The 12,825-nt window shown below is 34.2% G+C and overlaps 1 protein-coding gene across 2 annotated transcripts; it reads left to right on the forward strand.

The window, feature by feature from the left end:
• The first annotated feature begins 74 nt into the window (after window positions 1-74).
• LOC127866268 (peptidoglycan-recognition protein SC2-like) lies at window positions 75-9,165 on the forward strand. Of its 2 annotated transcripts, none has more exons than XM_052406708.1 (4): window positions 75-203; window positions 8,223-8,502; window positions 8,662-8,775; window positions 8,891-9,165. In XM_052406708.1, the coding sequence occupies exons 2-4, from the start codon at window positions 8,229-8,231 to the stop codon at window positions 9,088-9,090; spliced, it is 588 nt and encodes a 195-aa protein (XP_052262668.1). In that variant the 5' UTR covers window positions 75-203; window positions 8,223-8,228; the 3' UTR covers window positions 9,091-9,165. The 2 variants fall into 2 exon arrangements, with proteins under 2 accessions (XP_052262668.1, XP_052262667.1); XM_052406707.1 differs by lacking the exon at window positions 75-203 and adding an exon at window positions 7,938-8,076.
• Window positions 9,166-12,825: the final 3,660 nt, after the last annotated feature.

Raw genomic sequence — 12,825 nt, forward strand, 5'->3', positions numbered from 1 at the left:
AACAGATTTTAATGACTTGAAAATGTCATGTGCTACCAAGGAGTGGCAGCCATAAACAGTCTTCAGGGCATGAACAGCGCATTGATGAGATGGAAAAGTGTGTATTATGCACATTACAACAACATGTGTGACATTTTCATTCATAAGATAATGAAGTTTATAACAGCAAGCAGGCAGATAGCACATGCAGTTGTTTCTCAAAAGTATGTACCTGTACTATTTATACCAACGTGACTAATGTTTTAATTATGTTCATTTACAAACCAAAGTTTATTCAATTTGTTTTTTAAAAGGAAATTACATAGAATGCGCATATAATTAATATTGATTGTGTGAACTGTAAACTGTAACTCACATTCTTATACAATTAAGGATCTATAGAATACGGATTGCTTGCAACCAGAATACAGTGAGTTGCATTCTGGGAAAACTGGGCTTAACGCATGTACGTTAAGTCTCGTCCCCAATTACCTTGTGCAGTCTGCATAGGCTAATCTTGGATGACACTTTATGCCTTTACTCGATATTTGTGAAGAAGAAACTTCCTTTATACAAAAAAAAGTGGAAATGTTTTCTCATATAAGCCTAAGTGGACTTCACAAGCTAATCTCGGACAACACTTAATGCACCTGCATGAAGTCTGGTCTTCCTATAGTGAGGTCACCTTGATTCATCTAACAAGTTAACATGCTTGCAATCAAGTTATTTAATGTGGAAGAAAGCATTTGGTTGTATTGGACTTTTAATTGATAATTTGTAAATGAACTAGATCAATAAAAATATCAGTACTAACCTGTACAGATATTTTCTACGATTATGGGTATCAAATGTATTGCTAAAGTTAACTTAAACTCGTGACATATTATTATTATTGTTAATTCTGTGTTGTCCATGCACAAAACAACATCTTTTTATCCCAGCAAATGACAGTTCATAAATTGTTTTTGTTTGAAATATGCAAAAATCATCGTTTGTCTCAAACTTGGTATTTTGGCATGTAATGACGTATCATGCTTATTTCATGAATAAATACTTATTAGTCTCATCTTCAAATGGACATCTTCCGTAACCAAGTGTTCATTCATGGCAAATACTACATTTCATACTGTAGTTGATTATACGAGTGTCAAAGCTAAGCACACATGGATATTCAACCTTGCAAAATGGGGAGCGGATTGATGTTCTACCTTTAAACCTGGTAGTGCATGTATATTCGTCCTAAAGAATAAGAATAATAATTGTTTATTAAACCAATTACGGGTCACATAAATAATGACATATGAATCACACAAAAAACATCATAATATATTGCATCATTAACACAATATACTAGAACTAAGGATATTAAAGAAATACAAAATAAAGCTTAATTCGTATTAGATGATACACAAATGTTGAATGTACTCAGTATGAAATATATATGAACTCACAAGTAATACAAAAAGCCTACTCTAAACTATTTAAGATTTTGCATAATCATTATTCATAAATAGTATATAATATTATGCAACATTTATCTGTGTCCTAATGACCATGTTCATACTTGGCGGTGATCTTAAATGCTTAAACTAATGAATTGCTGTAAGACCTTGGGGCGATAATTTTGGTGGACTGCATTTGCAAGTCATTTGCATTTTTCAGTATTTTCTATTTTAGTCATAAATGAAAATGAATGTAATTTAATTATTTTCTGATCTAGTGCTTTTCAAACTCAGATGTTTTACATTATATGTATTTATAGTTTAATACACCATGTATCATTCAATCTAGCCAAATTTGACTGGAAATGGCCCATGGCCTTAATGACATTAATTGGCAATCAGATATCATATCCGCAATGGATAGCCTGTAGTGTAAAACAAGCTGATTACGGAAGATATCTTTCTGTGATTTAAAAGTATAAGGAACATATTGCCCCACTGGTGCAAAAAGGTACCATGTGACATTGAAATAATAAGGCACGTTCTACCTTTTTGCACCAATGGGGCGATATATTGGGAAATAAAGTTAGTTATCTCAATTTTAAATCTAATATGTACCGTATTTGTTTTTCTTTCGCAGGGGTATAGTTTTAGCTTTGTCTGTCAGTCAATCCGTCAGTCCGTCTGTCACAACCTTGTAAGGGCTAAATTACAGTAACTATCTAAGATTTCAACACGAAATTTTATCACCATAACCCTACACTCAGTACACTTTCTTAAATAAAATGTCCGTCTGTCACAAATGTGTCAGGGCTATGTCTCAGAAACTAGATCAGATTTCAACATGAAACTTTATGGTGTATAGATATCACAGAGGAGGAATGCCAAACATGAGAACCATCACATTGCACTTTCTTAAAGAGGAGTTATTGTCCTCTGTTATTTTTGTGCGATGTCCGTTTTGCACAAATATTTATTTAATAAGACCTACTTCCCTTTGTTGTTTTTTGTATGATATCGGTCTGTCACAAACTGTTTAGGGCTATTTATCAGATACTATGTAAGATTTCAACATGAAACTTGATGGGTGTATAGATAATTATATATCATTTAGGAGAAGTGCCATATGCACTTGAATTTTTTTATAACTCATGTCAAACTTGAATATCTCAGTTATTCGTTAATATTTTGATACATATTTTTTTACATGTGATCATTTGACTACATGACGAGAAAGCTCACGATTAAATCGTTCATCCGTGACCATAGGGCGCTTTAGCACGTGGGATATGTATGGTTAAATCTTTTTACACGTGGAAATGATAACTGCGATTTTATTTTAAATTTCTTTCAATTTCATCTTTCTTACACCAGAAAATCATGAAAATGTATGGCTCATTTGATGGGAGCGCTACCGCGCATTTTGGCAAATTACAGGCTACCGACAAGTGAAAAGGAGACTTTCCTAATGCAACACTTTTCAAACTTGAATATCTTAAAAGTAAAGAGTTTCATTTACATTGTAGATGTTATCATTTGACTACATTCGGTGCAAGCTAACAATTTAGCACGTGGGGTAGGTAGCCTGCAATTCGCAATATTTGTTGTTAATTTTGTTGTTCATGTCCACTACTCGCATAGAGACAAGGATGTGGGTCTAGATACAAAAAAAATCAAACTGCATCTTATCTACATAATAAATCAAATAAATTATTAAATAGTATTTTTCTAAGAATGAATTTCCCAAAGATGATTAAGAAAATCAGAAGAACTCGCCTCCGGTCGGCTGCGGAAAAACGTTATTCTCTTACGCATAACTGCTGGTGCCAGTGGACCTGTTATATGAACACGACCATCGTTCACGCTATCGGTCGATTGTGCGATTTGGCAAACAACAAACGATGTGGGTTGAATTGCCAGGAAATGAGGAAATGACTTAAATTGCAGCCTTAAATATTCCGACAGGACACAGGGAACTCTTTTGGGATGATATTTTACTTTCGACGTTAAAAAACTTAGTTGTAACAACATAGTCTGTGCGCGGATTTAAACTTATACATTAGTGCTGTGATAGGCCAGTATTTATTTCAAATCGAAACAATACATGCATGTAAATGACGCCGTGTTTAAGCCTTATTTGGATGATAACATGGGATTTCAACAATAAGTATACTTGTAGCCATGAATATATGATTTACGATCAAGATAGCACCCCGTATGAACAGGTTTCGTATGGCATGTAAGATTAAACAAATGGTAATGAATAATTCCAAGAAAACATTAAACGTAACTTTGTGCGAAAGTAAAAATTATTTTATCTTTCAAATTTGCAGCTATTAATCAAAACCACTTAATTATATTCCCGGTATGTGCTATTATTGTTTAAATTGAATGCGATTATCATTATGTTATTTAATCAGATTAAGGTAACAACAGCAATAGAAAAGCACCCATAAATATAATGCTAAAGTTGTTGAAATGTAAACTGGGTCATATATTAAAAAAAGAAATCCAAACTTAATTTGAAACTGTTGTTACAAAGCATTTTAAATGCAAATTGTACGAACGTAATCCCAAATTAAGGCGCGGAACAAGAGCGTAGAAAATGGAAGGTCTTACAATTTAAGAGGAATAAAGACGCCGCCCCCTTCTCCATTTCGCCTCATGCGCACATACTTATTTTTGTACAGCATAAGTCGATGGGTCGTAACGAATGCTAGACGTATTAAAGCGCTTAAGGAACTGAAGTTGTTCGCTATTGCATAATCTTAGACGCACTTCAGTTTTCAAAATTATGTTATAGCTTTTTAAATCGCAAGTTTGAAATGAACACAACCCATTCAAATTTACAATGTGTCTTAAAGCACAGGTCGAGATGTGTGTGCACTGTTTATCCTCATATTTATGTTATAGAGATAACTTAGACAAAATAACAACAATATTTCTTTTTTTTTCACAATTGGTTGCTGCACTGCCAACCATCTTAAGAATTTTGTTTCCTTGCTTAAAAATAACAAGCCTATAATCATTTACATGTTGTGTTATGTGTGTCTAATACTGTATCTATTTTCTTTAAATTATTGAGCAACAATTTTGCCAACATGACAGACTTTTAATGCAGCCCGTTTTCCCTGAAAGCAGCCAATATGTACAGATTTCAATGATAAACGGGCAAATGTCGTCGCACAAGCCGTTATAAACACTAGACTGGCCAATATTGTTGAACAAGCTCTTAAACCTTACACATGCTGTCTGCTACAGTGTACCAGTGGTTAAGTATAAACATGCAGTGGTTATCATTACTAGCTGCAGTTTTCGTCCCAGCGTAGTTAAAGCAGACTGATTTGCAAAACTGCATCTCTACTTTAGTGTGAGCTCACGCTCACACTAATCAAAGCGCTGAAGGCACTGTAGGTGTTCGCTGTTGTATAAGTTTAGACGCAACTCAGTTAAAAAATTATGTAATAGCTTTTTATATTGCAAGTTTTAAATGAACACAACCCATTCAAATTTATAAAGAGTGTGTCTTAAAGGTCCAGATGTGTTTTTTTAAATCATTAATAAAAAAATATAATTTTAGCTTCATTTTGGGAAAACAGGGCTTAATGCGAATGCATAAATTGTCATCCCAGTACCAGAGACTCTCTTTAAAGGAAAACCATTATACAATCAGAAACGTCGTCCTTGATAAGCTTGTGCGCATTGCACAGGCTAATCAGTATACACAGGCTAATCTTATGTGGCATGCATTAAGCCCCATTTCCCTGAAAGCAGCCAATATGTACAGATTTCAATGATAAACACTAGACTGGCCAATCTCGTCTAACAAGATGTTAAACACTTTTAGTCATATAAACCCTCTGCAGTGTACCAGTGGTGAATTATAAACATGCAAATGTGGTAGTTATATTTCCTAGCAGACGATCATAGCATTTGTCGTCTGCTGCAACAGGCAGTGGTTGTCTTTCCATACCATAGCTAAGGCTTCTAAGCACATACTGATTTGCAAAATATGGTCTGTAACATTAGTGTGAGCTAACGTTAACGCTCACACTAAAAATCGTGCGTGTTTCTAGGTTCACTTTGTTATCGTGTGCGACACCGACCGCCAATTTTAAGACCAACACTCAATACAGACATAAATACCTTTCTCCGACACGAACACGACACGCGATGGATGTCTCGGAAGTCAAAGTCGATAGAATAATAGGATTGCCATGTCTTATGTTTACCAATAATTCCCACTTAATTGGAAACGTTGATCACAAGAACGGTATGATTCGATTTTTCCTGAATGGTGGCCTTAATTCGTGACAGCAACACTTTCTCATAGTAGTATTATATTTACCGCGGATCGTCAGCGTTGGTCAGGGAATAAACCACTTTGCATTCGTTTAGATAAATTGGCTTTTTTTTATTTCATAAGCATTAAACATTTTTGTATCAAAACTTATATTGGTTGCAAAAGGGTTTGGTTAAACATGTTAACGTGTTCATGAAAACTGGTACGATCGCGAATTAATATTTAAGCCATCGTATTACATTACGTTGAGCAAATCTGTCGCGTTAATATTTATAGACAATGAACAAACTTTTCGTTAAATTAATATGATTTGTTTTTGATTGTATCAATTCCTTTTTAGAATGATGTCCACATTTATAGGTGAAGAAAAAGTTATACGGTATCATATGTATGTATAATTGCATAACAAATCAAACGATTCATCGGCATAAAATAAATACCTTTGTTGTTATGTTTTTTTGCTTTATAACTTTCGTTTATCTCAATAAAACAATTCAAGCGGAATGGTTGTGTTAACACCCAGGTTGAAAGAGAATTAAAAACACATGCTTAACCTAAAGAAAAATGTATATATATATATATATATATATATATATATATATATATATATATATATATATATATATATATATATATATATATATAACCGGGATTTAAGCGTGATGCAAACCTTGATTTTATATATGTTTATATATATTTTTTATACAGTATACAGTAAATAAACATAAAAATTGTCTTTGTAATATAGTTAGAGCACAATGTAGATGATGCGTCGTTTTGGTAAACCCGATTGTGGGCCAACAGTCGATCACTGTCATAATATTACAGTGTGGTTCATTGTGCAAGTTAAAAAGTGTGACACTGGTGGAGGGTATATCTATCTATCTATCTTTCAATACTGCCTGATCACAAACGATCCAAATAGCCGTACGTCCTCTTATTAAATACATAGCAGCAACACGAAACATCTACAACACGTCGATCTACCACTATTTACCTGTTCTCAGGTTATCTCAAATTGAATTTAATTGTGAGCAAACCTCACATTTGTCAGAGCTAACAACACAGACGGCATGTTGAACAACTCATTAGGACAATCACATTAATGTTACCATGTTTTGGGGAAATAAAACAGACAATGTCATCATCAGCATTATACGGTGGCGTAGAGGTGACATTAACTCCCCTTAAAAAAATGCACTCCTCTTTTTTTATCTCGATCCCACGACACACTAACTCGAGGGAACGATTTACTAAGTCGAGCGAACGAGATAGAAAAAAGAGGAGTGCGAAACTAAAAAAAACACTATAAAATATCTTCTCATTTGTTTAAGGCCCCCCTCCTTTATTTATTTAGTTTTGCCCCGCTCTGAGTCCTCTTTTTAATTATGTCATTCCCTCGACTGTATGTATGAGTGTATGTAACATCTATGCCACCGTACAATTATTAGCATAAGCAGCAAAACCACCATCTTCAGCACCACCACCATTAATACCTTCTTATTTGCTTGTATTTTTATTTTATTTACTAATCTTTTTTGTAAATAGATATCCATAAGCAGTTATGATTACTGATTGTGTAGGACAGGAAAGTAATAAAACATAATTATATATAAGTTCCCAACATGATTACAAAACAAGCTTCGAAAAAACTGTATACACGTTGTAATAGAACTTAATGACAAGAAGCTTTTGGTTAGACTACTCACATATAGCGGCCTCTTTCTTATGAAGCAGAACCAAATTGTTACTGCTACATATGTCTATGAAATTGTTTTATAATTTTGTAAAGCGCGTGAACGTCATGTGCAGGAAACGGATATAGTAGTTTGCCATTCATCGAAATGTTTCCTCGCAAACAGATTTGTCCTCGTAAATCACAATAAACAGCTGTGATAGCTATATACACGTTCTAAAAGATTTGTCATTATGTACAATGCAGCAGTATTTAAATCGCACACATTTTGACTGTTTTTCTATAGTTAATAGCACCGCCATCTTTGAAGCATGTGTTTACTTATGACAATCTGTTCAAATCACCAAACCCCCAAAATATATTGGAGTTATTCCATTAGGAGTTATTTCATTAGGACATAGAAATCATTTTAATGAAATATGTATTGCATTGGAATCATTTCAATAATTTCCTAATGAAATAGAAACCAAATACAAAATAGCATCTACTATTTGGTAAAATACCAATTAATTATGACATGTAGTAAAAAAATAGAACAGGATGTCTCGTTGCTGTCCTTTATTGGAAGATATCAGGTGACACTCTGAGAAGAAGATAAGAGGCAATATTAACAGTCTCAAGAGCCCGCTGTGATTATTCATAGACGGAAAAGACAGGTTAAACATTGTTTTTCATTTATTTTTAAAAGAGTCAATACAAACAGTTATCTAATACTATGAATAATGCACCAGATTTTGTTGTTAATATATATCTTATATTTGTATGCTCTGTATCAATACTTTACTTTTTATGTACTATTCAGGTGCAAATGAGGTTCATTTTCGCGTTCGTTGTATTTGCCGATCTCTGCATCAGTAGGGCGCTTGCCTCTCCAGCTTCGCGTGCTGTCCAGTTGCCCGGATGTCCTCCCATCGTCACGCGACATGACTGGGGTGCGCGCGCACCAACCAGTTCAATCGGCCGTCTTCCCAGCACCCCGAAATACATGTTCATTCACCACGGCGCATCTGGATTCTGCCACACGAAGGCAGAGTGCACACACGTGGTGAAGTCCTACCAGAACTATCACATGGACGGGCATGGTAAGTACACTTAATGTGTAGCTCTCACTTTTAGACTACTAGTAAGCTATATTGACCAATTATGTGTGCTATTGCTAAAAAGTGTGTTGTTAATAATCCCATGTTTATCAACAAAACCTGTTTTATTATTACATGTCAAACAATGCATTGTCGTTGCAGGTTGGTCTGACATCGGATACAGCTTTGTGGTGGGAGAGGACGGCAATGTGTACGAGGCCAGAGGCTGGGATGAAATTGGCGCTCATACACTTAATTACAACTCCGTTGGCCTGGGTTGGTTCCTTTTCATTCCACCAAATACCAAGAAACCACAACATAATGAACTAATTAAGCAGTTGAGGTAATACGATTTGCAATAATGAATTAATTCGTTTCGCAATCGTTTCAGCTATTTGCGTTATCGGCGACTTTACGCATCGCGTGCCGAACGACGCTGCCCTGAACGCCGTCAAGCAGTTGATCAAGTGCGCCCATGACAACCACAAAATCACCGCCACCTACACGCTCCGGGGCCACAGGGATGTGGGGCAGACGGCGTGCCCTGGGGACAAGCTGTACGAGCTAATAAAGACGTGGCCCCACTATTAACTCTCGTGCGTTATGATGTATGGCTTTCTGTCCGCACATGTATAACATATATTTGGCAATAAAACAATAACATACTGCAGTTGATTAAAACAATATCTCGGTAAAGAAATGCTCAACTTCAACTTCTGTAAAAAAACAGTGATTATTATATTATCAACACAAAGAGCAGTGACTCATTAAATCGTCATATTTTGTTGTAAACAGCTGCCAATGCTATTTAATTAGACGAACTTGCATAGCGACATACAGTGACGACAGACATTACGAACCAATAACATGACGAGTACGCCCTTTGGTATAATTCACTGTTTATATATACTAGTATTGAACATCATTAAAACACTTCAACCTCTACAATACCTACTTTGAAAAAGGTGTTTTCTGTCGAGTTACAAATACAAGGCATCACCGATGGCCTCGACCATATGCAGGTCTGACAATGACCAAGACCATATCAATCACTGATAATGACCAGCACCATGTCAAACACTGACAAATTCAACGACCATTTCAAACATTGATAATGAACACGACCATATCAAACAATGGCCAAGATCATATCAAATACAACCAATGAACATATCAAGCACTGACAATGACCACGTCCATATCAAGCGCTGACAATCGCAACGACCAACAATCAAACACTTCCATATCAAACACTGCCAATTAATGCTACCATATCAAGCACTAGCAATGTTCATGGTTATATCAAGCACTGAAAAGGAACATTACCATATCAGCCACTATTAATGAGCACGACCATATCAAGCTCTGACACTGACCTGACCGTATAAAACACTACAAATTGACACGACCACATCAATCACTTGCAATGAACACGACCATATTAAGCACTGGCAATTACCAAAAACAAATCAAGCACTGCCAACGAACACGACGATATGCAAACACAAAATCTCTGAATTTACTTACGTTTTCTAAAAAAGCAAACTTTTTCTGAGAGGAAACGGTTATGAATGCTCCTGTATCGATAACACATAAAACGGAACGATTTCAAAAGCTGTGTTTATTTATAACATATAAAAATATCAATATCTTGATATCAACTGATAACAACGTTTTAACAATAGGTTACTAGCATGTCATCAGAAACGTTAACATACACGTGGCACACATGTATAGGTTTTCAGACCACAAACTAAAAACGCAACGTTTCACTTAAATACACATTGTACACTTGTCGATGTAACATTTGTAGATTCAAGGTACTTTGGTATGGATACATCACAATTATTGGCAAATTTATGTATGACTTAGAATATATGTAAGTCTCAAAACAATTTTTTGTATATACCTTTTACGTTTAACCATGTTAAATTAATGTTTGCTGATTTATTTATGTAAGGATACAAATGGAACAATTATTGGAATTTATTAATTGCAGCAAATATTATTGGCATTTATTTCAAAATTGTTAGCTGTGTTAAAATAAACTTAGAGCAAATAATTGTATTTATTGTATTTATTTAAAAAATTGTTTATCTCATATGCATACATATGTTTTGAAAATTCAAAAACATATTCGATATTTGCTCATCTCCACTATAGAAATGGTATGATCATTTATGTTAACTTAACACCTTTTTCACAACGGTTGATTTTTTGTTGTTATGTTGTGTTTTTTGTGTGTGTTTTTTCTCTTCACAAAATACGGAAATATGGATGTCTTAACATGTTGACATATTAGTTGTAAATATATGTGTTTAGACGATGTACTATGTGCAAGTCTTGAATAAAAAAGTATGTCTGTCTGTCTGTCTGTCTGTCTGTTAACATTTTCTATTTCAGTTATTTTGGCACACAGGTGGTTAAAGTGTGGCTATGATATTTATTAGTAAAAACATCATTTTGAATGATAAATAATCATATTATAACTAAAAATTAAATTTATTACACAACTCGCATGACCCAGTTGACAATGATCATGAAGTCCTTAAGACTGAAATCTTCACGGAGTAAAGGGCATCTTCCCTACACAGGTCATGTACCTCGATACCATAATTCAATAAAACATATGAAAAATCATTGTTACCGTTCTTGTCGTTACATTATGCATCAAGACTAACTGTCCAGCGCGTTTGAAACCTTTGTTTACATACACTTCAACTAACTGACATTTTAAAGACACGAGTGATTTCATTAGTCCAATTCGGAGGTGTGTCTTTACAACTGGAGATTTCATTCATAAAGACTGCATGATCATTGTCAACTGGGTCATACGAGTTGTGTATCGTGTTATTTCTTAAAAGTTGACCCAGCATTTGTAAACATATTGCAAGACATATACATTTCCAGAAAGGAAATTCATTTCTGCGTTGAATAAGACCAAGATCGTGAAAATCGCTGCACAATTGATGAAGATATGCATGTTGTTCAAAGCGATGCACCCCGTTTTGGGGTGATTACCTTGTTATATATATATTTGATAGTGAATTATTTTTTCAAAAAAGTTAATTTTTCGTTATAATATGATTATTTATCATTCAAAATGATGTTTTCACTATTTTTTATCATAGCAACACGCTAACCACCTGTGTTTTGGCATAGTATTGAGTTAAATACAGCTAAGAGTTCTTGATCGGCCAATGTGCAACACATTCGTTTCTATACTTAACAACAATCGTGATAATGAACCGTGATTTCTGGATAACCATTGTGCTTTACTTTATACATTTTTGGGTTGACGTATCTTGTAAAGTCAACGGCATTTTGCTAATTTAGTAATTACTGCATAATTATAATTTTATGACCAAATGTTCCGTCAATTACTATGTTATAGTAGAGTTGTGTCTTTTGAAATGCTTTTATAATATAGGTTGGTATAGTCAAATTTTATTCAATCAAATCTTGTTACAAAAGAAAATTTACCATATCTATATCCTAAATAACACCAACCGGCAAGCGGATATCTAATTATAGAATGGCTATTGGCGTAACTACAATTTGAACGTACTTTTTTGCAATTCTATGATATAGTGAACATATACGCTGGTGTTATTTAGAAGAAATGGAAAACCAAATTGCACAGTGTTTATAAATATGAATGTGAAAAACACGATCCAGCGAGTTCTTATGTAATGGAAATGAACACTCAAACATTTAAATAACGTTATCGGCTGCAATACACCGTCCATAAATTATCAAATTACAGTCAGATCGGCTTTAATTCTATACTGGGTATTCTGTCTTTTCGTAATTAAGAAGTTGTCTCCCATTCGGGAAGGTATCACGAGTATCCCCATTGTGTCACACCGGTCTTACTGAAAAGCAATGCATGTCCCGCTAAAATTTTAGATTTTTCGTTAATATTATGTTTTATAAGTGAATGTAACAGCTGTAATATTAATCTTTAAAATATAGGCTTCGTATTTAAATTTTCGGGATATTAAATATGAACTGTTGAAATATTAACGAAAAATCTAAAACTTTTGCGGTACATGCATTGCTTTTCAATAACAGCGCAACTATACTGGTTATAATCATTCTTGAAACATTTAAATGTATCACTACGATATCCTTTGTTCATTTGAATAAATAAAATAAAGTTCATATGTTTACGTACCAATAAAATATAATATATAGTAACAATCAAATATAAGATATTTTACTATGCATATTAAATACATATTGTGTATTCTTCATTGACATGAACATTGCAGAAAAAGTGTCGATATTGCTTATATTCGTCCATATCCGCACTTTTCGGTCATA

The sequence above is a fragment of the Dreissena polymorpha genome, chromosome 2, assembly GCF_020536995.1.
Source record: "Dreissena polymorpha isolate Duluth1 chromosome 2, UMN_Dpol_1.0, whole genome shotgun sequence".
NCBI lineage: Eukaryota > Metazoa > Mollusca > Bivalvia > Myida > Dreissenidae > Dreissena > Dreissena polymorpha.